The following is a 26,360-nucleotide window of genomic DNA, read 5'->3' as shown; positions in this document are numbered from 1 at the left end:
TCTCCATTGTCCATGTAAAGCTTGGATTTTAGCAAGGCAAGCAGCTAACTAAAAAAATTAATTATATCACTTTATTTATATTACCCTCCTTCCTGTAATATCTTGGCACTTCCTGGTCATTAATACATTTATCTTTACAAAGCTCCTGACATAGGCCAGCACGTCTCCACTTCTGCTGCTGGAGAACTCAAGCGTGGGTAGGTTCAGTAACTTACCAAAAGACACAAAGCTGGAAGTAGGAACCAAACCTGTTTCTTTCAGCCCAGGCCAGCACCTTTTACATGAGCCTGCTCTCTCCTTCTGGATGCAAACTTTCCAATTTAGGAGGCATTTGGATACTCATGATTTTGCTTTGTGCTATTTTCACTGTGAACACAGCGTACAAAAAAAGCTACAAAAAGGTGGTATCCAGCAATCTTGGGCATCAGTGAAATTCACCCCAGAGCAAAAGTCTGAAGGACAATATGGGATGGAGGTATAAATCTTTTGGCAGCTCTGTTTACAGTGGTGAATTTTGTTCAGTATGGGCAGATAAACATGTCCCCTTTTTAAAGTAATCCCTGGAGGGGGGAGAAGAGGAAGATAAAAAATACTTCCTTTCAGGACATGCAAGTCAAATTTTGCCCTCAAACACAGACAGAAATCAATGTCCGCATGTTTTTCAGGAAAAAAGAAAAATGCCACAATACCTTTAATCCAGTATTGACAAAAATAATTCCTTAGAAATCTTACTGAAATTAAAATCATAATTTCATTCCTGATCTGCCTTCTTATTAAAAACCACGTGAATGGTTGTGCTAGTGACAGCTTTGAGCGGATGCTTGTGGGAAAGTGTAAATATCAGGCCCAAAGAGGGTGATACTTCCTTGCCACAGCTTGTCAGTGTGCAGTGATGTGACACTTCCCGACTGTCTTCCTGATGATCTTCCCAAGCTAGATGCCATAACTTTCCTGTATTTTTCCTCACGTAACGCTTCTGGAGTCGTGATTTGTAAGGCCCATTGTCTCAAACAGGCTCTGATAGCAGAGTGTTTTCTTTCCAAGGCTTAGAAACTCTGCCATTTGCTCTCATACATATTGATGTGGAGAGAATGCTGCAACACACACCAACTTTCACAGCTTTTAATAAGGGCTGAGAGCAGCAGATGCTGTTTGGTAGGAAAGATGGTTTAATTTCTATCAGGTTCTCATTTGATTTGTTTTCTCATGTGTTCTTTCTCAGAGTTGGGTTTGCAGTTATGAATTTAGCATGGATTGTTTAAACCAACGTTAAAGGACTATTTTGGTACTATCTATTGCAAACAAGTAAGTACTGTAGCCATGAGACACTTGAGCGGTTTCATTTAATTTTTTAAAACTTTATGTTACCTTGATGCTAGGATCTGAGAAGCTTTTATATCTGCAACCACATGCAGGAAGTAGTAACTCATGAAGACTCTCCTTTGCAGCAGCAGGAAAGCAAAACATATACTGTCCCAAATGATTCCTGCTTCTCCACTGGGCAGTTTACAATCTAGATTGTTGGTTGCTGGAAAAAGACACCATCAGCATAAGGACTGTTAAGTTTTCTTTTATAATGTTTAACCAATTAAATAATCTTAGCCTTTAAAATTATTTGAATTGAGGTAACTTAATTAGATTTTTCTTAAGAAACCTGACATGCATTTCCATTTCAAGTGTACTGTATTTCCTTTTACAGCAAACTGGAAAGCTTCCAACAATGTGATAACACATGAAAACTGAGAATTCACTAAAAGTGAGCCATTTGCAAACGAATTCACCCTATCCTAACAAGTACTTGAAAATAAAGAATGGGAAAAAAGTATTTTTTGTTAGCCTGAAATATTTGATTTCAGTATTTCCTAAAATGGCATGTTTCAATTTTTTTTTCACTTCAAAGTGACATTCTGTCTCATTGTTCTATTAAGAACACTGTCAACATGAGAAAGAAGTGTTTTATTTTTGACAAAATAATTTTTTGATTGCCACCATCTAATATTTTTATTTTTCCTCTCCACAACTCAGTTGAATGTTTCTTTCCATTGCATAAGAGAAAAAATATTTGAAACCACAAAACTGCTTCCTTTGGGGTAGGAGAAGACAGGCAGAGAGGAAATCCCATTCCTCCGACCTCCAGATTTTGGCTTGGGCTATTTCTTTCTTTCTCTTTCTTTCTTTCTTTGTTTCTTTCTTCTCTAAAAGACAGTTCTCTTGGGGATATTAAAAAATTAAAACTGGGTTTTGTGGAGCTAGACTATAAACCAAGTAGCCTATGCTGCCCTACGGAATGGAATAGAAGGACTCAAGGGATAGACTCTGGCTCGAAGCTGGCTTTACAATCAAGTAAGCCAGTCTAATAGGTCTGGAAGGTCAGGCTCCAAGAGCATCAAAGCCTGCTGTGCCCTTCCCGTGGGGAGACAGAAACCTGTGTCTAAGTTGCTGCTCAAAAAGTTTTGGATAATACAAGAACTACTGGGAAGCATTTATCTTGTGAATTTGCCTCTTCATATTTCCTTTCTTTTCCCCTACTCCCCACTTATCTATTAGGATCAGACATGAAGACAGTAATTCAGAACTTTGCTGGTGACTCACTAGGATGAAATGATTCTTTAAATTCAGCAAAAGACACAGAAAAAAATCAGGTGTTTTCAAACCATCAATTCAGGGTTGCTCTCTGTAATTCATTCCTGCCTTCTCTCACTTCCATCCAGGTACGCTATCCACTCCCTCCCTGTTATCACCACAAACACGAGACTAACTGTAAAAAAAAAATTGCCCAAACTCACTATGACTGCAAAAAATGACCACTTTTATGCTGGCTTAGCCTCTTGCCATTTCAGTGAGCTGAACTGGTTTACCCTTTGAGGAACTGAACGTAAGACCTGGCACACAGGGAGGAGTGGGAGTCTGCAGCTGGGAGAAGGTGCCTTCTCCTTGCAGTGATGGTGAGTGACATTTTAGCTCAAGTTGTACAGTGAAACTGTACCTGCACACACAAGGAAACTGGGTTAAGCGCTGGTATCACCAAATTGTCCATTTACAGCAAATACTGGTTGTGGGTGTGTGTGCGGGGGGTTGATAGCTCTCTCAGTATATGTATCTCCTTTGGTTCTATGAAATATTTTGAATATTCTTTCTTGCTAGTCAATATAGGACCAAGCTGTATCAACTGAACTTGCAGGTATATTTTCACAAAGTAGTATGTCAGGAGGGGGCACAACTTAAATACGGTAGAAGATTTTGAAGGTGATTATTTATAGAAAATTATGAAGAAAAACGAGCTATACTTACGAATACGGTAGCCTTTAACTGTACAAGCCAGGCTAAATGCCTGAATCAACCAGCAACTATTCTTAATTAATGATTCAATGTAGCCACATGCTCCTATCTGGAAAGTAAAAGAACAGTTTCATGTAACAGAACATAGCAGAAATAAACATAAGTATTGCACCTCTTTACATTACAGGAGAATATTGTGACTGCCATTGGCTGTATTATATCTCATTAGTAAAACAGAGATTAGAAGAAAGAGGTCTCTTTACCAGTGACACACATCACTTAAATAGCAAGAATTTGTTCTTTTGACTATCAGTGAGATAGGAGGTATGCGGGTTTTGTTTGTGTTTTTGCAGAGAAAGTGATATGTCTGGCACATGATGCAATGTGACAGCTAAGCAACTTTTATAAATCACTGACTTAATCTTGCAAACATACATGGACAAGCTTAACACACGCGTAGCTCCACTAAATTCCCAAGCATAAAATGAAGCACATATGTAAGCATTTAGAACATTTGCAAATTCAAACCACCCATAAATCAATTTTATTTCAGTACAGTGACTTATATAAATGTAAAGAGAAAAATGTCTGCTTTTTTCAGTCCAGCACTAAAAATGTTCAAAGCTAAAAAGCAATTGCCAGGAATAAATCTAAATTTATCTTTCAGAAAGATTTAAATTACTGGCTTGTCTCAATCACTTATCAGTGCCACTGCAAGAATCCACTCTAAAGAATTAATTAATGTAAGAAAATCTTTAATATTTTGCAGAAGAATTTGACATTTAATTATCAAATATATCTGTTTTCACCTGAATTTCACACTAGTTCTAAAGAAAACAGGAATACAGTTTGTAATTTTGTAGTCAACTTCGCTAATTACATTACATCACACAACAACTGCATCTAGTGCTAGGCTTGAAAATTCTGGTTTTAAAGAAAAGGTTTAATTAAATGTGCACTATTTATCGACGGTATGACTAATTTTGCACTTCTTACTCATTTCTCACTCCACTGAGATTTTCACAAGACTTGTAAGGAAAGACTTTACTAGGGAAAGAAACCAGAACCTTGCCCTTTGAAAAGAGCTTGTGAGCTTTCACAGAGCCCGACTGAATACAAGGGTGCACATTTTCTTATAATGTATATGCATTACCATTCCCTGGATATGCACTTGCGGTTTCTGAATTAAAATGGAGCCTGCTTTGTGCTTGCAGAAGGCTGTGGTCCTGAAAAAGGATTTTTAATGACCACTCAATGCACTGTGCACACTTCCAATGAAACCAAAGCGCTGAGGGCAGAGGAGAGACAGCAGCTACTTACTGAGAGGATGTTCTTCATTGTGATCACGAAGACATTGTAGGCAATCAGCCAGTCCCAGTAACGCAGAATGCTCCTGATGGGCTTCAGCAACAGATCTCCACCAAAGAGAAGGAAATAAAAGCAGGCTACCAAGTAGCCCATACAGAATATGCTGATCCTCGTGGTTCCCGTTATGAAGATTATAGTAAGCACAAACCAGAAGAGGTAACTAAATATTACCACTTTATACATATCTAAGTAGGACCTGGAAGGAAAAGAAGGAGAAAAAGTTACCATTTTCTGAGGGCAATGTTACCTTTCCTCTTTCTGCACTACTGGCTGACACTCGTGTCTATGGTCTTCTGAGCATTCTCATTCCGGTTGAGCATTTGTGCTCCTGCTCAAGACTAACACCAAAGTCAGTGGGTCTTAGCTCATTCATGGGTCTGCCTGCCTCACATGCTCTATTTTAGCTCATTCCTGTACATAAGCACCTTGCTACATCTGGTCAGGGCACTTTGCATCACGCAGGATCAAGCCTTGTATCATGAAAGGGGGGAAAACATGTTCTCACCCAACTTCATGATAGAGTGATATTATCTGGCAATGCTACCTATGCAATTTAAAAGCTATCTGAGATCATCTTTTAAGAAGTCTGAGCAATATTATAGCAAATGTATCTTAAAAAGCCAGCTACAGTACTCCACTGCAAACAATTCTGTATTTATTGATGACTTCTAGGGAATTCAGTCTGGTTAAAAGCCTAGTTTTCAAAGACAGCTGCTAAAAATATCTTTCTCCAATGGAGATGAACTGTAAAAGTTTTGAGGGGTAAAAGGTTTCTACAGAATGTAAATGTGATAGAATTTACTGAAACATTTGCCAGAAAGCTACAAGACAGAGCTATCTGAAATCAGCCTGGCCCGCAGTGGGAAAGAGTGAGAAACAATTTGGTATTTTCAGATTCCTGAAAATCTTGACTTAATATTGACTCAGTGAGCTTTCAAATAAGAATATCTGCCAAAAGCAATACCAAATACTGCATATAGCTAAACACTGCAAAACCAACTAATTCTTAGCTTCCCCCCATTTAGTGTTTTGATTCCAGATGTAACTGTGTTTTCAGGGTCTGTTCACCCAGGCTGCGAAACTAGATTTGTCAGGAAACCAGGCAGGGACACAGCACTATAGGAGTACACAGATACCTAAGCCAAACCACATAAGGAGTAAATGAACTAAACGCACTGTATGAAGCCACATAAAAAGGCCCCTGCTGCTTGACGTTCTCAGACTCAGAACTTTCTAGGAGTATGTATTTATAGCCCTACATTTATAGGCCTGGGTTATACATTTCACTTGCCGAAGCCAACCAAAAAGGCATTTAACGAAAGGTAACAAGAAAGCTCCTTTATGTTTACTTCCCACAAACATTTAAGAAATTTATGGACTATTGCCTGTGAAGTCTAGAAATGTCATGACTTTAGAGATGCTACTGGGTTTTGGGTGATAAAACATTAATGAAGGATCAATACACACTGGGAAAATAAAGAAGTGGAAGCCATCAGTTGAACAGGTCTTCACTAACTTAATATGCACTGGAAATGGTGCTCTCACTGTTTCTCCAGAACAAATGACCATAATATTTGGTGTTCCTTTAATAATCACTATTGATGCCTGGGATGGCTAGGAAGAGATCACCTTCCTGACACTGCTCTAACAATTGCAATATTTCAAAAATATTGCCCTCTGCTACCAACAAAATGAATCAGCATCTTTTGAGAAAAGCCCCAAATGGAACTGAATTGATCAAACAAACAGCAATATCCTAATACTCTTCAATAAAAATGGACTCTGACTCTTAAAGACAACTGGAACTGGCTGGATTCAAACCTTCCAACATATACACATGGCATTTGGTTGAGTCACAGTCAACAGTTATAATGGTATAGGTAGGTTGAGTGCTGTAAGAGCAGGAATGAAGATGTGTCTTGGCGAGGGAGTTTTCAACATATTGCCTCTCAAATCACTGGACACATTCTCAGATGCAAATCTTTACATTCTGACTCAAACCCCAGAAAGTTAGGAAGTGAGGAGTTTCAGTTCCTTGATCTGGAGATTATAATGCAACAGTGGGAGACTGAAGCACAAAGCCACTCCAACAGCCAAAAAGACCCTACACAAACCCAGGTCAGTAAGGGTGCTTACCCTCTGTTTGAAAACTTCTTCATAGACAGCACAAAATGCTTAGTCTTGGATAGCATATACCATATTTTATGCTTTCATGGCAGACCACACAGATCATTAATTTAATGCCATGTAAACCTTCCAAACCTCATCTTCTAAGTGGTCTTTAAATCTGCATCCAGTCACAGAAAGCAGAGGCCACCCTCAGGATGTGGTATTTAACAATACACCTAAAAAATCTGAGCAGCTGCCTCCCAAGGGGACCATCCCACTCCCCTTCATCCCCTCAGCTCTGTATTCCAGCCCTTTCTTTGGCTTTGGCTCTTTGAACTGGTTTCAAGAAGCAAATTTGCAAAAGCCTATTTATTTTGGGGGAGGACAGAAGGAAGAGATACTTTTCTGTCCATTCAGCCTATGAACCAACTCACTGCTGGTGTGATGATTGCAAAGGTGGGAGACTGTAGCTGGAGGCCAGGAATACAGCCACAAGTCTGAGGAAGGTTAGCCATTACACCAGTGTACCAAGAGCATCAAACTATGGCTTTTGGTAACATGATAACCTCTGAATGAGAAGTTATCCGGAAGAAGCCTGAAAGATGAACAAAAAAATAAAAAATGTTGATTTGCCAACTGTGTTATTGGCAGAACGCACTGATACTCTGGATAACATTTTGGAAAAATTTACCATATCACTTTGCTCAAAACCAAAGAAGACAAAGTCTGAAGTTCATTCCACCCATCCATCAAAGGTATTGTAACCTCAGATCGCTCTCCGTATCAAATGATCTGCTTTTCTCTACTAAAGCTTCATTAGTCTTATCACGATTGCTTCAATATTTTATTTCCACAGGAATTAATTTATAACTGTAACACAATCCAGTCAGTTGCAAAAAGATTGCTCTAGGTGTAGTTGTTTTCCCGGAATGCCCAATAATGTGTCTGGCTATGGCCAGTCCAGTGTCCAGACCTCTGCCTGCAGGCACTGAGAGGTGCTGATGCTGCAGCTGACAACCCCTTTGAGGAAAGCTGTTTGTCCTCAGCCAGCACTTTGAAGTTTAGGGAAAGAACACGCTTCTGCTTACATGCCAGTGAGAGCCTGTCGTGCTGTTGCACTGACCGATATAGCTCAATGCTGCTTCATGCTGGAGGAGCTGCTGTTATGCAGCTTCATTGCCTTCCCTTATCAACCACCTGTTTTGCTTTGAGTGTGGCTACCCCACCTCCACATAACCCCAAGACTCTTCCCACAGCCCTCTCTGATGACTACCCTGTTCCTCTCCTCCAGGCATGTTATCCCTAGATATATGCATTCTGTAAGCTACCCCTACTCCCCAGATTTCTTCTTTTCTTCCCCTCTTCCCTCTCTCCTATTCCTTACATTCTTAGCAGCCTGTGTGACCCTGCGTTACAGTCCATTTCCCCTTCTAATCCCAACATCGCGGATTTCTCACCAAGCCTCCATCCCCAAAGCCCTTCCCTGTAGCTCCATTTCAGCCTTCAGAAGGCCATTTCATTGATTTTGCCTTTGCCAATAGCAACATCAAACCTTCTGAAAATTAGCTCCCTTATTTCAATGGACTTCTTCAAATTTAGTGCTGTGGATCGTATAGGTCTTAGTCTCTACCGTTGCTGTTGGTCAAGCCCCCTCCAAGGACTAATATTCTCTTACTCTCACTAGTGAGGTCCTTCCTTCATGCTTCCATCTGCTTTAAAAATTCCCAAATCCAAAGCTGTGTTATTTGTTGAGGATCATTTTATTAGTAACGAAATGTTTACCTGCTTTGTACGACAAATATGACAGGAAGCCTGTAATGATGATTTGCAGATCCTCTCTCACTAACCTAATTTAGAAGAAGTGTAGTTCCAAGAAAGGCATTACAGCAGCCTTTGAGAGACTTCACCTGACTCACTTGGTGATGGTTCCCAGGGTGCAGGTATTAAAGGGTACAGTTCAATGACTGGCTGTTCATATTTTTTCTGCTCTTAAGAGAAAAAAAGTATATTATGATCCCAACTTTTTCCCTGTCAATGTCTAGGAGAACGTCTGAAAACTGCTTGGGAACTGAAATGAGAATTTTCCAGCATTAGAGACTGTGGGAAAGGATTATGCTCAGTGAAGTCGCTTTAAATCCTGTTTCATTTTAAAAGCTCCTACGTTTATTCTTCATTTTTATTTCTGTTTCAAAGCCCTTTGGTTATGCTCTCCCTTGGGGTCAAGCATATATCCCCTGAGAAATCTGGGGGTGGAAAGACAAGAAAATTTCAGGAAATCTCTTCCTTAGACTGTATTTATCATTGTTGAACTCAAGTATTTCTCCAGAGAGAAGAAAATCAAGCATTTGGAAATATGTTCTTTTTCTGCCACTGTTTATATTGCAGTTAAAAGGTTTTTATCCATGCCTTCTAGAACAGTGACCAACTAGCATCTTCTCAAGGGAAGAGGCATTTCAGAAAGGGTGCTTCGGTCTGCAACTGCTACTTCTTTTACATGGCAGCAAATACACATCGGGCTTCTCAGAAAACACATGAATACTAAGCAGTCATTCGTTTTGTGCTTTGTAATTTATTCATAACCAGGTTGTCTTCACTTATTTGTTTGGCTTTTTCTGACTGACTTCTGGAGAAATTTTTTTCACTTGCTTGGATAAGCTTTGAACCAAGTTCTTGTCCATGTTACTAAATGTTTACTCCATTCTGAAACTTTATATGGCAAAGTGCAAGAAATGTTTTTAGACAAAGCCCTTTCAGTTCCAAATTGTCTTGGGTGGAGGCCAGATACATACATTTTCTTCTGAGGTATATCTTCAGTGGATTCTCCAGAGCTTGAGAATCCTTCTTTTTAAAGATTTATAATCCCTAATAAAAGATTCAGTCACTTTAAGAGACTGTCAGCCGTTCTCTGGTGCTTCTTTGAAGCAAATTAGGCATTTAAGATTGCATATGTGCAGTGCAACCTCTCAAAAATAACATCATCTAAAGCCTGGGAAAATCTGCATTGTCGTGAAAGCATTGAAGGAGATACTTAAAGGCTCAAAGAAAGGAAAGATACCATCAAGAACACAAGATCTATTATGCAGTTCATACTAAAGGAAGGTCTGTTTATACCTATATACACCATTCTACAAGTATGTTCCCATTACAGATTCAGGAAGCTAACACTACAAACAAAAAAAGAGAAGTTACAGCTTACCTGCCTGAGCATCTACAAGAAAGGATATCATAAACAGGAATTTCCTCTGTTCCTGAAATTAATGGATTGTCTATTCATTTGATGGATTTTTCAAACAATGTCCCTGTTCTGTTTCATTCTCTGCCTCATTCTTTTCATTCTACTTCTTATTCACACAATATAAAACTATCACATGAAACAGTGGTACAGCTTTCCGTATTTAGCTGGAACAAGTATAAAGTGATCGTAGTTTATTTGTTCAGCTCACCAATACTGATGGGATTCTTTGATCTGCTGTTTTTTTGTACTCTCCTCCAGCAATATTACTTACTGCTCAATACAAGTTGCAAACTCCCAATTAAATGGTTGCATATCATTAATCATCTATAAAGAGGTCTATTTTGTCAGCACATGCCAAGCAGTGTGTTTGAATGGATGCGATGCCACCAATGACTTCAAGCTGATGCATACCATGCATATGAACCAAAACACAGAACTTAACCCAAAGGATTGTGGAGAGGCAGCAGGCCAGTTCAGCTTGGACTTTGCTTTCCATTATAAACCTGACTCTGATTCCCATCCAAAATCTTCAAAGGACATCCTCTGTGCTTCAAACTTTTCATGCTTGGCCATTTAGGAATATCTTCTACAGATGACCAGAAATACCTGTCAGATTCTGGAGAACTTTGAAAAGATGCCAAAAGAGGCTGTTTAAAAAGCAGTGATTTTCTTGCCTCTTTTTCCCTTCTGAAGATAGCCTTAAAACACATTCTTATCATTAATCAGTTTTTTTTCACAATGATTTTTTTTTCTGGACTAAGGGGGAAAATTCGATCTTCTCTTTCTGGTGTCACCAGTGATGGCCTTTGCCAGTGACCAGTCACATTAGTGTGCCTGATGCAACTGCTGTATTAGCTTTCGCTAAGATGGACGCCACTGCAGTGGCAAGATAAAACCTCAGGCAATCCCCCCTACACGTTCCTCTCAACCAAACCCTATTTGGCAGAAGTCTTTTGGAAAGCATCCCCACTTAATGGAGCATTTTGAAGAGAGATTATGACTTCTCTCTTTCTGCTTATGTTACTGGACCTAGAGCACTGGGTCCACTGTGTCAACTGGAAATAGTCAAGGGTGAGAACTGTTCACCCTTTGCCCATGAGTGACTATAAATCTCTGGACAAATGAGTCAATTGAATGTGTTTCAACGGTCTCCTCTTCAAAGCTATTTCAAGATAGATTTGGCCACCATTTCTAACAGAAACACCAGGATCAGCTTAAAGATCTTGAGAAGGGCTTCTGGTGACAGCACTTCTCTGGTAAAAGAAAAATTTATGAGCAAAAAGGAGATTTTGCTAGATATTAGTTCAATTTTTTAAAATTTCTTTCACACTCAGACAGCTGTTGGTAACATGCACTCACAAAACAAACACCTAGTTTGACAAAACACAACAGCTAAGAAATCTTACTCTTCCCATATAATCTTGTAATACTGCGTCAAACTTTCAGAGACAACTTCAATTAAGAGTACGCCCAGCACAACTCAGAAGAGCTGAGCTTATCTGTGTTTGCTGAAATGATCACTTAGGGGTGGCTCCATTGTTTGAAGACCATTCAGAACAGACTGTCTCAGGCTCTGCCCCCTTTTTATATTATTCACTTTCTTAAACAACCTTACATGCAATGTTGAGAAACAGGAAGACATGCCAGTTGTCCTTCCAAGACACTTTTAAGGTTCTTATGCCTAGATGAAATAGCATGAAGGACAGTCTCTTATATTAGAGTATTATTGTAATTGTACTTAGGTAACCATTCAGCAGGACATGAATGATGACTTTGTGGGATTAAACACGTACATGGGCAAGTTAGGACTACAATGGATTCTTGCTAACATGCCTACGTTTTGGGGGAAGCCACCAGACTGATGAAGTCCACCATAAACACTGCCCCACAGGGCATTCATGGAGGGAATACATGCTTTCAGGCAAATTTATCACTGAATATCGCTCTGGGGAGAACTTAAAACAATCAGCAGTGTTAGGAAGACTTGTTTTTATCTGCCCTCTTCTAACCCAGAAGCTAATTGCTCAGAAGCTAACTATCTGCTGTCTCATACAGCAGTGAAAGGTATGTCATGAGATGGGAACATACACGAATATAAATTCCAAGTAAAATTGGAATCTGTGAGAGTTACTTTCACACTAGAGAACTTTTACAAAAAGGAAGTGCTGTTATTTTCTACGTGTTTAAGATTCAGTTCTTACCGGCAGTGAATGAAGTCAGGAACAGGATTATGCTGGCTAAAAGATGCTGCATCAAGGTTCATGCAAATTTCCACATTGTCTCCAGCCATGATTCGTACTGCAGCTTTATTTTCATCCTCAAATGTCTGCCTTTGTAAGGACGCACACAGCAGCAACATGAAATCATCTAGGAGAAAGCAGCGGTTGCAAGGAAAAAGTCAGTAGTAAACTTAGGTGTAGGGAGTGATGGTGATATGCTATGATGTAGTTACCAGACTGTTTTCACATACTTTGAACCTCCAAGACTGTGCTATTTTCAACGCATTTAACACAGATTTGAAATTTATTAACTTTTTTTTTTTAACCTGTCATCTTCTACAATTTTTACTGAGAAGAAAAGGGGAAATAATTCATACTTTTTGATGCCACTTCATTAAAAATGGGATACGGAAAAACAGATGCAGAAATTACTAATTCTTTGAATTTTTCTACTACATACAAAGCCACACTTAGTATTTAATCCCCCACAGAATATGTCAGCTTGCTACTGAAGACTAAATAAAAGGCTGGCTTTAAATTACACTGCACAGATGTTTTAAGCAAAGGACACGTAAACGCTTCACAACTACGTGCTAAAATGCTTACAGACAAGGAAGACAGGGTTTGGTCTCACAATGAAGTCTGGAAAGTATAACCACTTTATGATGTTGGAGTTGAAGTTGGCATTACCACTTCTCCATGGATAGTCTGTATGACAGAAGCACACAAAAATGCAATCAGTACTTTATAACAATTACTTCATCCTTTTCTTCTGAATATTTATCAATTTTCCAGCACTATTCTGTAAAACCAAGCAGCAGTAATTGTCCATAAAGGGTAAGTGTCCCTACCTTTACAAGGAGCAGGTGGGATGCCAATGCAAAGGAAGTACTGGAATGTAATGATGCATGCCAGAAAACAGCAGTATTTTGGCCAGATCTCTGCAATAGCTTTTCTTCTACGTCGATACAATACAGCAATCAGCCAGAAGGCATGAATCATGGCATAAAAATCCATTCGTTGACCAATTACATTCACTGACAGAAGAAAACAGGTCTGGAAAAGAAGTAAAGAAATATAAGCAACATTTGCAACCTCTGGCTAGGCAATGCAGCAATGATAAACTATTCTGGATCCCGACAGAATGTTTGGACATGTGCTGGGGCTGACTGTGGAACCCTGTGCAAACCAACACGCTAAAACAGGTTGTATCTCTCCAACAGCAACCTCCCCCACCCCAACACCCCAAATTTTTGATACTCTTCTATGACTGTCAGCTACATGAATACAGCACTAAAGCAGGTTTCCATTATGTGATATCTAAAGATACAGAATGGAAAGAGCATTGTCACAGTAGCCTATATGTGAAATGTTTAATTGTTGCCAAGCAAAGCACATATTACACAGCCATATATTTTGATAGCACTTACAGATGTGAAAAAGAAGAGGAACTATTAAGAATAGCAACAACTAAAGTGTATCCTCATGTGGGAACCAGACAAAAAGAAAAGGGATTTAGACCATACAACTTCTATTGGCTATAGACAAATCCAGTCAATTCCTGTAAGGCAGCTTTAGTTCTCTATTACTCTAAAGGCTCTGCATCCCAGAGCATTTCTGTTCTTTGGCTCCACTTAAAGTAGTCCCTTCAGTCAGTGCCATGAAGCATGTTTTCAAACTTATTCAATAATTCATAGTGAATCATTTATTCAGTGCACTTCACTATTTTGATTTTCTCTCTCCTCAGATTAGGATGAGGTTAAATTTATTTCCTGAAGGAAACAGCTTGCTGATTAATTTTAATTTTCACTCATTCTTAATCGTCACACTGGCTGTGAAGTTTACCCTCTTTATCAGTAGCAATGGGTGGTAGTATTTAATAGATAGGTCAAAAGCATCATTATGATTAGATTTGGGATGCATTAGCCTAGGAGTTGCCTTCTTCAGATAGCCATAGAAATTTGTGAAAAATCACTTTCTACAAACGTTTTTGAAAGCTTTTTCTTTTTCTTTTTTTTTTTTTTTGTTGGCACTTCTTCAGCAATAGCTTGTCTTCAAGGCAGGTTCAATTCTGATGTTTTGCTGCTGGAGTGGGTGAAGCAGATAGAAGGAATACATTATCTGAGCTTAAACCCCAGCAGTCTGGGGCACTGCTGCTGGCTAACAGACAAGCAGATCTTCTAATAAACAAGACACCGACCAGATATGTAGGATACATCATGGATCTTTAGAAAAATCCCTTCTCTCCTTTCTACCTGCCTCTCCTAATTCTTTGTGTGTTTTTTGTCTACTGAAAAGTTCTTTGGAGGAAGAACTTTGTCTTACAATAGTGGCACAAAGCAGCAATAACCTTTGCTGGAGCTCTTGCTCCTGCAGATTGCTAACAGCTATAGTAACATGTACAAAAAAGAAGGATGCATTTGTACAGCCAGAGGCAAAAGAAGCTTAGAAATGTTTAAATAGAGCAATGGCCTGCTAGCCCCTGCTTTCTTCTGCTGCTCCTGCAGTCCCTGGTTCCCTCTGTGCGTGTGTGCATGAGAGGGTATGCCTCAATTCTGTCCCTTGTCCCAGCTGTTATCCCTTTTTGAGTTATAAATAAGACATACAAAGAAAAGAAAGAGGAAAACCACTACTAGCAGATAGAGAGCAACTGTGATAAGGTCTAACATGAGTGATGACTAAGAAGCATCCAGCTGTCAAAACATAGTTCAAGCTAGTATTCAAAAATAACACAATCAAAAGGTTTGGAATGATAGTCTAAAGAAAATTAATATATAGTGATTTACCTCCAACCCAAATTTGTAGAAGAAATAGTTTATGAAATATTTGACACAGTTTACCAGTCCATCATCCAGATGTGCTCTCGTAATATCATGGAAAATGGTTTTCGTCACAGGTGTGGTAAGGTTATTTCGACACCTGTAGTACTCTTGATGACGGTAGATTGTAACTTCAAAAGCCAGAATAGCCAGCATCAGTAAGTTATTCTAAGGGAGACACAATCAGAAGAATATTAAATAAAAATCAAAACCACAAGAAGTTATAAAATTTTCAGATAAGCATAAACCCATGAATACTCAAATGGATGTTACAAGTGAGCACTTCTGCGCTCCAGGATGTGCTGACACCTATTCCAGGCTACTGTCACTGAAAAAAGTAAGGGTCCCACCACTTCTTGGATTTTAATGAAACATACTGACGTTTATTAAAAAATACTATAATGAACACTACTTGTGGAAAGGAAGGGGAGGAAAAATGCATTGACCCAACCATGTGCCCGCTCATGTTTCATAGCTTCTCTTAAGATATCATGCTTTGCTTTGCAGGAGATAGAGGATACAAGCATAGACCAAGTCGTCTGCAGGGGTTCAGCTGGCAAGCACTAGCTTCCTAAAACTGCAAGGATGCTGGGTAGTGCAAAGAGATGCTGGATACTCTTTCAAATGAACAGTCTATCTGCCAGTCTTCACTCAGGCACAGCTCTTTCTGTCCCAAAGCCAGATTTACTGGGATGCAGTCTTGAGCGGCTCTGAAGTGAAGTTTTTTCTCTCAGGAGGGAGATCTGCCCTATGCTCAATAGAAGAGAGGTATTAACCAACTCCAAAAGTCAGTTAAAAAGACCAGCTCAGAGAAAGTACCTCAAGGAAGCCATAACTGAAGCTGAAGAGGCAATCTCTAGAACTCTGTTCAGTGAGAAATATTTGGACAAGATGTCCTTAGACAGGTGCCACTGTTTTTTTTGTTTTTGTTTGGCTTTTGGGGTTTTTTTGACAAGAAATTATTTTTGCTTGCTGTTGCTGGGCTTCCTCTTCTTGTTGGGGAGAGTTTTACACAATCCATCATAGATAGGCTCCTCACTTCAACACTTCAGACATTTTGAGTGTTTGTTATTAAAGGGGGATAACACAAGTACACTGAGACTTGAAGCTTGGGACCTTCAGGTCTAGCACTGAACTGAATTCTTCTATCTAGAGGAGACATTTTATTTGCTAACTCAATGAAAACCCTTCTGGAATAATTTCTAATCCCAAAGTATTATCTATTTATAGCTGTAAAGCTCCTAGCATCAAGCCAGACACCATTAGGCAACTTCACTCTCAATGCAGAACTCTTGGGTCAGTAATTGCTGTTCCCCACATAAGTTCTTAACTGTGGGAGAGGCACGGCAAAGGGAGTGACAGGCAGAGGCACTACCAGGGCCTGATGTATTGACCGTCAGAGCTCGGCAGGTCTTCCCTACACAAACAAAACACACAGAGTTAAGCTCTCGGGGAAGAAATGAGGAATAAATCTAGTTAGATCAAAATTTGCTGTTGTTCAGTCAACAAATTTCTGACAACCTTTAACTGTGTATACAGAATTTTAGAGATGCTTCAAACTAAGAAGACATGTGCAAGGTTTCCCCTGGGAGCTGGCACATTTTTATTGGAAGTAGGGTTTTTTAATCAAGACAGGAATAATAAAATATTGCTCACAGACATCAACCAAAAACAAGAAGAAAAACAAAAGACAGCCATTTTCTAGTGTCTTAATGAATTATTCCCTTAACTTATTACATTTTCTAAGCTGTGGCTAAGGAATAAGCACTTAAAAAAATTAACTGCTTATAGCATATACTGTCATTCAAGGCAATTACTCCAATTAGACCTATCAGTCCTTTGGTACCCGAAAGCTACGTACCTCTTAATTACTCAGAGTTCTTAAATATCACATTTCTTAGAGTGCTTTTAACAGATGGTAGAGTCAGAAAGCCATACTTCTACATGCAGATTATCTTAATTGGCACTGAATCCCTTCTGGAAATGTCCTGTGTAAAAGCTATGGCTTTCTGCTGCCTCTTCCCCTCCATATTTCCCTCTTATCAATGGCTTGCATTACAATTTTTTTGTGTGGCAGATGATTTATTTCAAAGACATTGCTAATTTCATCACAAATAAGAAAATATCTCAATACAGATAATTAAAGACGTTACCCTTAAGTACACAAGCAGGGGATAAGACTTCCTCAGTCCAACCCACTCTGCAGGATCAACCGGCCCACTGTAGAGGACTGAGGTCTTGAGTTCTTCTAAATTGACCTTAGTTTCATTCTCCCCTGGCTAAAAACAAAATGCAACAGTTTATAAAAAATGAGTTTAAGGCTGCTTGAGGAAGGAATGATAATCAACAATAATACATCAGGTGAACTGTAGTTTTCAGTACTTGATATGCTTCCTTTTGCTCTTCTTCACTGAAGAAGGCAGCAGTCAAACCTTTTTAATATGCACTTGTACTCACCAATGTACAGTTACTGGAAAAAGTGCTGGGATCAATAGATGTGAGCTGGTACAACATTTTGCAGACAATAATCACACATGTCCAAACAGTGCAGATACTTGATGCCAATGGGCGAAACTGAGCATATGGCAAAGCAAGAGCCCAGGCAATTAAAAACACAAAGTTAAACAGAGACACCTGAAAACATAAAAACAGGATGGAAATTACATGGAGTAACAACAGAACTGAGAAAGTATGACCTTTCCCATAGTAATTAAAAAAGAATCATTCAAAAGAAAGGGACATAGAGTAACCGTGAGAAAAATACTAAAAAAAAATTACAACAATATTCACAATAACGGACACAAAGTGGTAGGTGAAGAAGGAAAAACTTAATAGTCGGTTTAGGAAGAACGTCATCTCCTACGTAATATTAATACTGTTAGACCCTAAAACTGCATACCCACCCTATAAACAGACATGAAATACAAAGGACCACATGCTGGTTCTGCTGCTTTAGTACACACGAAACAAAGAAGATGACACAGATCTGTATGTCTGTGGAACCCACCTTCATGTTCTTGACCATCTTCCTCCCAAAGATGTGAGAAAAAGTATTTTTTATTTTGTTTTCTAGTGAATCCTGTCCTACTACCCTGTTCAAGGAATAGCAATGTCAGGTAGAGAACTCACATTGCCCACACCAAAGGCACAGCTAAAGGCATTGCTCCCTTTTTCTTTAGGTGTAGTTCCACACTCCGGTTTCTTCAGCACCAGACCCAGTTTAAGTAATTTTCCTAGATGTTCCTTCCCAACCCTTTTCTATACCCTCCATCCCTGGATGATGCCCACAGCCAGCTTGATCCGGGGAGGGGTTACGTCTCTTGAGTCCAAAGAATTAGACTAATAAACCTTAATATCTGGAGAAAAGGGGAGGGCTGAGAATATCTAGGCAGGTAGAGTATCAGTGTGGAAGAAGATGTCAAGGCAGGTCCACAGCAGCTGACAAGGCCAGCTGGATCCCACAATTTCAGTGAGGTCTGACATGAGGAAGGCATCTCCCTACACTTGGGTGTGCCACTGCACAGCAGATGCTGACCAGCCTCTACTATGGGTAGCAATTTTGACAGCAGGCGTTTACTTGCCTCTTTCACTGTGACCCAGATGATATAAGAGGAAACAATTTTGATGATATGCAGCTCCAACAGCCACCACACAAAGACTTGCATCTTATGAAAATACTCCAGGAATTTCAAAAACAGCACTGTAAGGCGGTCGATCACCAGATGCCACTTGTTCCTTAAGTCTGCAGAGATGTTCAAGCAGAAGCATTGGGAGGAGAAAAACAGAAGGTCTGTGTAAAAATGAATGCTCCACTAGACATCAAGGAGCTTTCTAATTCTTCTCTTCTAGGCCTTAGAGTAAGACAAGGGGGAAATTAAAGCTGTGGCTCAGTGGTTAATGAAGACAAAATGGGGTTGAGGCCCACTTTGCTGTGGTGCTTTCCCTTCTGATCCACATTTACCGGATTCCCCACTTCAAAGTGGTGGTTGTGGCTTCCCTTGCTAGTTCTGCTTTTATTTCTCTCTAGCAGAGCCCTTCTTGGGCTCCATTTTCCTCCAGTATCTTTGGACTTAAGCTTAGGGATCCCATCCAGGGACTAGATCTGAGATGCTCCAGCCCTGGCCCTTATCCGGCTCAGAAAGAATGGGATTTTGTTTGACATTTGGAAGCTATGGACCCAGGTTGTTTTCTGAAAGCACAGACTACTGCTATTCAGAAAGCTTTTCAGCCAACCTGGAAGAGATCCATGCACACTAAGAGTAGGATTCTTGTCACATGGGTTTAGACAGCCATACTATAGATGTCTTCATATGTCACAGTTATCTAAACTGCCTGGCAAACAGCACACCCACCTAGAGTGTGATTTGTGCCCTCCCAAAACAGACATCTAGACCAGGCAAGGCAAACTCCGAGCTTTAGCAAGTTAAGATCCTGAAGCTGGGTGAACGTATCCTTCACAGACAGTATGTTGCTAAAAAACCCATCCTCCCAAATAATAGCCCAGTGAGCAAGCATGTGGCAACATCTATTACATATGAATAATATGACAATACATATGCTGAACAGTGCTCTCTAAATGCTGTATTTGCTTGTGGGCTGGCATAAAACTGTTTCACTAGGCTGGTATATATTAGTATAAAGTCTTCACACTGTATTAGAGGTTTCAGAAGCATTTTGGAGATTAGGAAGGATTTTGCATGCTGTGAGAACATTCTTACAGTTAACAACAGAGATGGAAACATTTGTAAATGACATCAAAACACATCTCTGTTTAAGCTGTAAAAATGCAAAGGATTTACTAGCTTCTGTATGTAATTATTTCTGCTTATCTGGTTATTTTATATATAAAGCAAGCTGAGATGGTTATTCTGTGCTTATTTGTGTGAAAAAACACATGCACACTTGTGTGCAAAAGCTGACTTTTGGAATACCTGACAAGCAAATTTCAATTATTTTTTTTCTTCTACACTTTTTCTCCAACCACAACTTAGAAAATGCTAATAAAAATGCTGAGTGATGTAAATGCTATGACTAAATAATTAAATTTGAAAAATTAATTAAGCTATAGAACTCTAATCCTTCATGTGTGCTTTTATAAGCATTAGTGTATTTTCAGAAAGTCTTTTTTTATAGAATTAGATGTTCTCACTCATTCTTTCATTGCATTTATTTTAATTTGCGGTGTTACCACCATGCAAGGTATATCCAGCCAGTGCCAGTTAAGTGGAACGGGGCAGGTAAGGTACGTAGCAAACTGTGTCTAGCATGTCCAGGCACTACATGGACAGGGGATAAAATATAAGCCTGGCCACATCCATTGAAAAATTGTACATCACTGTGTAATAAAGTCTGAACATGTTAAAATAATGTTAAAACTCCAGCCATATAGCTAAATAAAAATGATATGACTCTCCGGTAGAAATACACGCACGTACAGCTTAAAGATGGATCACACATGGCAAGGAGCATCTTGTGCTATTGCCAAGCCCCACTTGCCGGGGTGCAGAAGATGGCCCAGGGAGAGGGTTGCAGCTCCCCACTTTCCTGCTTGCATGTGTCACTGCACAGGGTAACCTCCAACAGCTGGCCTCTGTCCCCAGGCCTTTTCAGCATGTAGGGATGGCCAGAGTGCATCAAACTCATCACTCCTCTTAGACCACATGAGAGCTACCCAAGAAAGGTTTCCATGGCCCATGAACACCTCTATGAGGGAAGACGTTCCAGCCAGGAAAGACAGTTTCAGCTCAGCTCTCCTGGGGCAGCTAAGCCAGGTGTGCTGTCATTTTGCCTTGACAAAGACCCTGTCGCTATTTATGAGTCACAGTCCTATGAATATTGGCATGAGCAACTAAATCTGTGGTAAGGCCATTTCCAGACAATACAGCTTCCTTGGGTGTTAAATGCCCTTCCCTGGTTTTCACTCATGGCTCATATTCCAAACTGAGTTATGGAAATAATTCATGTTAGGAGTTCATCCTAGCAATATCAAGGATGACAACATCAGCCTTACCCACGTCTGCCCTTAAGTATTTTTATGTTCATCTGGCATCAATTACACACTCCATATTCAGAAGTGAAAAATATGACACTAATGTGCACATGAATAATGAAGCAAAGCCATTGGGACTTCTGGAGTGGAGTGCCTTGAAAGCATGCAGTATCAGAGATTAAATATGTATGTGTATTTTCTTTATTATAAAGAGATTTCACTCCAAAGGAGTTGTTAGGATTTGGGGTAACCTTCTATTAATCCAACCCAGACCACCTAAGAGAAAGAGGTGGGGTTTCTTTTGTTTTCATCCTCTTGGCATCCAACAGATACAGTATGATTTTTCCCTAGAAGAGACTATAGCTTCTTGAATAACTGACAAGTAGCCATCTGCTCAGTTCAGGCTCTTTTGGCAAAGACTGTATGTAAAATTAGAAGGAAAACCTGATGATTGAAGTGAGCGGGGATGACCAAGAATGAACCGTCTGTTGCCACTGTTAACTAAGGCTGAGAAAGGCAAAATTTGCAATCTTCAGAGCTTACCTGTAGTTTCTTCTTCCTCTGATTCACTGTCTTCATCATCATCATCTTCCTTGTCCTCATCTTTCTTTTCTTCTTCTTTTCCTTTTTCAACCCTCCCTTTCCCTCCCTCCCCCTCTGGCTCTTCCATTCTTTTCTCACCAGCCTCTTCCAGCATTTTATCCTCTTCCTTTTCTCTGCTGGCTGTTAAATTCATCATAGTTATGTCAGGCAGGCTTCCATCTTGGTGCACCAGTCTGTTGGTAAATAGTAGCATGTCAGCAAGCTCAGCAGTAATGACATTGTAGTCTTTTTCAAGATGTATAATTAGAAAAAATAAACCGTTCATGGAAAATGCCTTAGAAGTGGAAAAGTTAATGATTCTGGTACTTTCTCCAAACACACACTGCAAATTGAGTTGGAATGTATTAGTAACTACTTCTCACTCAGATACTAATGGTTAGTTAGTAATGAGTGATATTGACACTTAAACTTGACATTTTCCCCACCGGAGAAAATGGTCAGAGTTTAAGATGTAGAAGCATGAAATGACGTTGTTTAAGAGGAAACATTTCATGACTTCATAGGGGACTTACTCATTTTGGTGGTTTGGTATTTTTTTCTTGAGGCTGCTCAAAGTAATTGGAACAGAAAGAAAAAGGGAGATGAGAACAGAGGGGTTACAGAAGAGGTCATTGATAAATATGTCATGCTACATCACAAGTCATAAAGCATTCCCCTGCTCCATCTGCAGAAGCCTTCTGATGCCAAGAGCATGCCATCATGACATTCACAGGGCACTTCTATAAAGAAACATGGAATTGCAGCACAGATGGAAAGGGGGCAACCTATTTACACCAGTGCTAACCATGGTCAATGCTGTACCATGCTGTCAGTAATGCAGCTGAATCATGACAAGTATCTGACTGATTACTGTAAATACATTTCCACCATCTTCCAATTGAAAGATGCAGCTGGGAAGCCAAGGAATTTCCCAATTTTCTTGCAGCTATAGCCTTGGGAACAAATGAAAGCAAAAATTCCATGGCTGTGGCTTCAGTATATTTTATCATGTCTGTCTTTGATAGTGCCATTCATTCTCTCTCTCTTTTCTACATCTCTCACAGAATTTTTCTTAGATTTCTAACTGCCTCTTACTAAATCTATTTGTAATTTTCAGACTACCGAAACTGGGATACAACTGATTTAACACAGAAATGGTATTTCTCTATTACCACAGTGCCAATTTTTCTGAGATTTATTCAGCATATATCTTTTCTCTACTGAGAAAAGAGACATTGTCTTATGGCTTCAGGTATTTTCTTTTTTCTCCCCCAGCTGTGCTGTTGGGAGTCACCTCCCATATTTGCAGAAAGCCCACTTTTCCTAACTCCCTGATCCTGTCTTTTGCTGAGCACAGAGCTTACTACCATAAATAGCCCCTTTGAATAAGACTTCCTGCAATAAGGTCTCCCTTTGGCAAGTGCGTATCTATATGATCGGGTCTCTAAATGTTTAGTTACGCTATTGAAATTACTACACTCAGCATACTTTCAAGCACCTGTTAGACTGTTTCTGGACTAACGCAAGTAACTTTAATACGCTATAGTACCACCTTAGGGATTTATTTTTCATGATGTGAAATTCTGGCATATTACCATTTAGACAGGAAATTCTGCCAATTTTAACTAGAATTTTTACAGTTTGAGAAAATAAAAATCTAGATTTAACCATCTGATCATTAAAAAATAAGAGCACAGGCCAAGCAGTTAATGAGAAAGTCAAACAAGCAGAATTATTTTTCAAATATTTGGTAGTTGCAGTTTCTTCAAGATGGAAACTTTGGTGGTTCAAATGAAGGAAAAAACTACAGAAATTTGACTACACAGTAAGTAGAAATACCATACTGATTACCAGAAAGCAGAAAGATGGTTTAAAAGTAGAATTTTAACAAGACAGTTGTGGTAGGTTGACCCTGGCTGGGTGCAAGGTGCCCACCAAAGCCGCTCTATCACTCCCCCTCCTCAGCTGGACAGGGGAGAGAAAATATAACAAAAGGCTCGTGGGTCAAGATAAGGACAGTTTAATGACGTGAAAGCAAAGGTCGCGCGCGAAAGCAAAGAAAAACAAACGATGTTATTCTCTACTTCCCATCAGCCGGTGATGTCTGGCCACTTCCTGGGAAGTACATGTAGCGGTTGCTCCGGCAGACGAAAATGCCCCCCTTCCATCTCCCTTTACTTAGCTTTTATATCTGAGCTGACGTCATATGGTATGGAATATCTGTTTGGTTAGTTTAGGTCATCTGTCCTGGTTATGTCCCCTCCCAAGATCTTGCCCAGACCCAGCCTGCTGTTGAGGGGGGCAAAAATGATGGAGAGCCTTGATGCTGTGCCTGCACTGCCTAGCAGTAGCCAAAACATTGGTGTGTTATCAACACCTTTCTAGCTACCAATGCAGAGCACAGCACCGTGAGGGCTGCTATGGGGAGAACTAACTCCATCTCAGCCAGACCCAATACAACAGTCAAGCACCAAAAAAATCTCACTGAATAAAAACATTCCTGACTATGATTACTCAAACCCCTCATCATGGATTGGGCAATGAACCTTTGTGTCCAACAATCTGAAAATCTCTTATACACAACAATATATTCAGTAGCTTTGGCTACTGAAAATAGGGCTTTTTGTTCAATATACTTTATTTTCATATTTAAGCTATCATATATACTAATACGATATTCAAATCTCTGTAAAATGGCTAAAGAATATCCCCTAAAATGACATAATCTAACTTCACATATCTACCTAAAACTCTAATACCAACAGGACGGTCATGTATAAAGAAGAGAGAATGAATTTTCAGTTCAGTTCAAATGTTATGGAGATCCCCAGTTACTATAAATCATCAGAGGCCATTTAAAAGGCAATGCCCCATGAAATGAAAGTATCCACATAATCAGACAGATTTTGCACATGTGTACTTGCATTGATTTTAATGAGGTATCTTCCCAACTGACTTTTATAATGGAAAAATCTACATTCACACTGGTGCAAATCAAGGACTTAATGACTTACCTCAGTGTAAACTGGACAGAAACACAGTAACCCTATAGATTTTGTAGGAGAGGACTCATCTTTCTCTTATTCACATAACTCCCATTCATATCCAGGAGATCCAGAAGGTGATGGGGTTATAAAGATGGGTACATGCAATATATGTATACTTGATAAAGCCTCAGTATGAGCTTAGTTTTCAGTATCTTGGCGCTTAGTTCTAACGACATCAGTAGGCTTGAGCACGGGACCATGTGCTCAGGAGATCCAAAGCTAGATAAAAAGCCCTGCCCGCTATTCAGAAAGTTAGTCTACTTGGAAGCTTTCTTTCCAAACTGCCTCATTTATTGCCTGGGTTGTTTTTCCTCTTTTTTTTTTTTAATTTATTATTTTTCCACTACAAGGTCACATGCTATCATGTAACAGACAACACGGAGATATTAGGATACAAAAACTGCACTGGTTTAGAATATCTAAGACAAGCTAGCCATACAGGCTTCACAGCTAGTCAGGTGTAACTTCAGGTTGGAAACCACATACTGGTGGGAAATTATTGAAAATAACACACAGGTATTCTGTCTGATACTTAGGAAGAGAAATAACTAAATAATAATGCAGACAACAAGCCTTGAAGGTACAGCCACTAATGCTTTTAACTGAGAGCATTTCTTACTCTCAAATTCATTAAATAGGGTATCAATAATGAGAAGTGTACTAGTAGATCTAGTTTTAGGCACCAAAGCAATTTCAGATGCATATGTGCCCCAGGTACTTGCTGGACTCCTAGTACTTTATTCTATCTGTAATTTGCTAGAGCAGAAGATTAATTAATAACAACTTACTGGACACATTATGAAGCACCTTTTGCCTTTGATAATTTTTTGCAATCAGTTTATGAATTGCTTGAAACTTTCTGGCTCAAAACAATTTCTCAAGTATCTGTCATGCACAGCTTTAGTAACAGAAAGCTTTCTGCTCTGTGGAACATTAGTGACCCATCTCCTGAATATTCAGCATGCAAGATTCAAACTTGGCACACAGTCCCATACCTCTATCGGCAGGACGCTGAGTGCTTTCCCTGCCCTTGCAGAGGGGTTTGCTGTCTGCACCTAAGGCCAGCTGGCTGATAAGTGTTGGGGTACGTGGACAGGCCAGGAAGCCTCAGCACAGGGGTCCCTCTCCTTTCTTCGGGAGCTGCTTTCACGCCGAGGCCCTCACCCTGACTTTGCAGCTGCATCGCAGCTCTGTCTGTGCCTGGTCCCGTGCCCCCCTGACCCTAAGCCCGACACACAGACTGACTCCCTGCCTTCACCGCCGATCCAGCTCATCTCTGTGGACTTGCTGGGAGCTCACCGGGTTGTAGCTGAGCCTCGTTACCGTCTTGGGATCTGATCCTCACCCTCAGTTGCTGGTTCCCATTGCTGACCCCCTGGGGGTGAGAGCCCAGCCTTGCCTCCTGGCCGTGCCCCTCGGCTTGCCTGCCCTCGCTGCTCCCTGACATGCAGGCTTCTGACAGACCAGGTTTCCAGCTGGGGTGAACTTCTAAGAACCCTGGCCTAAACTATGTGATGACATTTGAAGAAGGAGCGCGAACATGACACATAAATTAACTTCTTGTTAGAGCAGGTAGTCATGAATATCTACACAAGGGATTTTCTTGGCTTTTAAGTTTACAGCCAGTAGCAACAACAAACTCAGAAGTTCTTCTAAGCTTGGAGCTGATTAAACAAAAGCCCACATTTAGTCCAGTCAAATATTTTGAAAGAA

The 26,360-nt window shown here is 39.9% G+C and overlaps 1 protein-coding gene across 1 annotated transcript in view; it reads right to left on the bottom strand.

The window, feature by feature from the left end:
- The window catches only part of PIEZO2 (piezo-type mechanosensitive ion channel component 2), a gene marked incomplete at its 5' end in the record, with an annotated part of 254,536 nt that overhangs the window by 53,188 nt on the left and 174,988 nt on the right, over window positions 1-26,360 (bottom strand). Inside the window, 11 exons of the mRNA XM_010584880.1 lie at window positions 1,369-1,528; window positions 3,292-3,388; window positions 4,600-4,843; window positions 12,193-12,358; window positions 12,817-12,918; window positions 13,062-13,266; window positions 14,997-15,197; window positions 17,183-17,308; window positions 17,487-17,663; window positions 18,611-18,771; window positions 21,562-21,794. Coding sequence (XP_010583182.1) covers window positions 1,369-1,528; window positions 3,292-3,388; window positions 4,600-4,843; window positions 12,193-12,358; window positions 12,817-12,918; window positions 13,062-13,266; window positions 14,997-15,197; window positions 17,183-17,308; window positions 17,487-17,663; window positions 18,611-18,771; window positions 21,562-21,794 — 1,872 coding nt within the window. The remainder of the gene's footprint in view (window positions 1-1,368; window positions 1,529-3,291; window positions 3,389-4,599; window positions 4,844-12,192; window positions 12,359-12,816; window positions 12,919-13,061; window positions 13,267-14,996; window positions 15,198-17,182; window positions 17,309-17,486; window positions 17,664-18,610; window positions 18,772-21,561; window positions 21,795-26,360) is intronic.

Source organism: Haliaeetus leucocephalus, unplaced genomic scaffold (assembly GCF_000737465.1).
Source record: "Haliaeetus leucocephalus isolate CR32 unplaced genomic scaffold, Haliaeetus_leucocephalus-4.0 Scaffold1007, whole genome shotgun sequence".
Lineage (NCBI taxonomy): Eukaryota > Metazoa > Chordata > Aves > Accipitriformes > Accipitridae > Haliaeetus > Haliaeetus leucocephalus.
The sequence above is the reverse complement of the archived record's forward strand: the minus strand, read 5'-3'. Positions and strand labels throughout refer to the sequence as shown.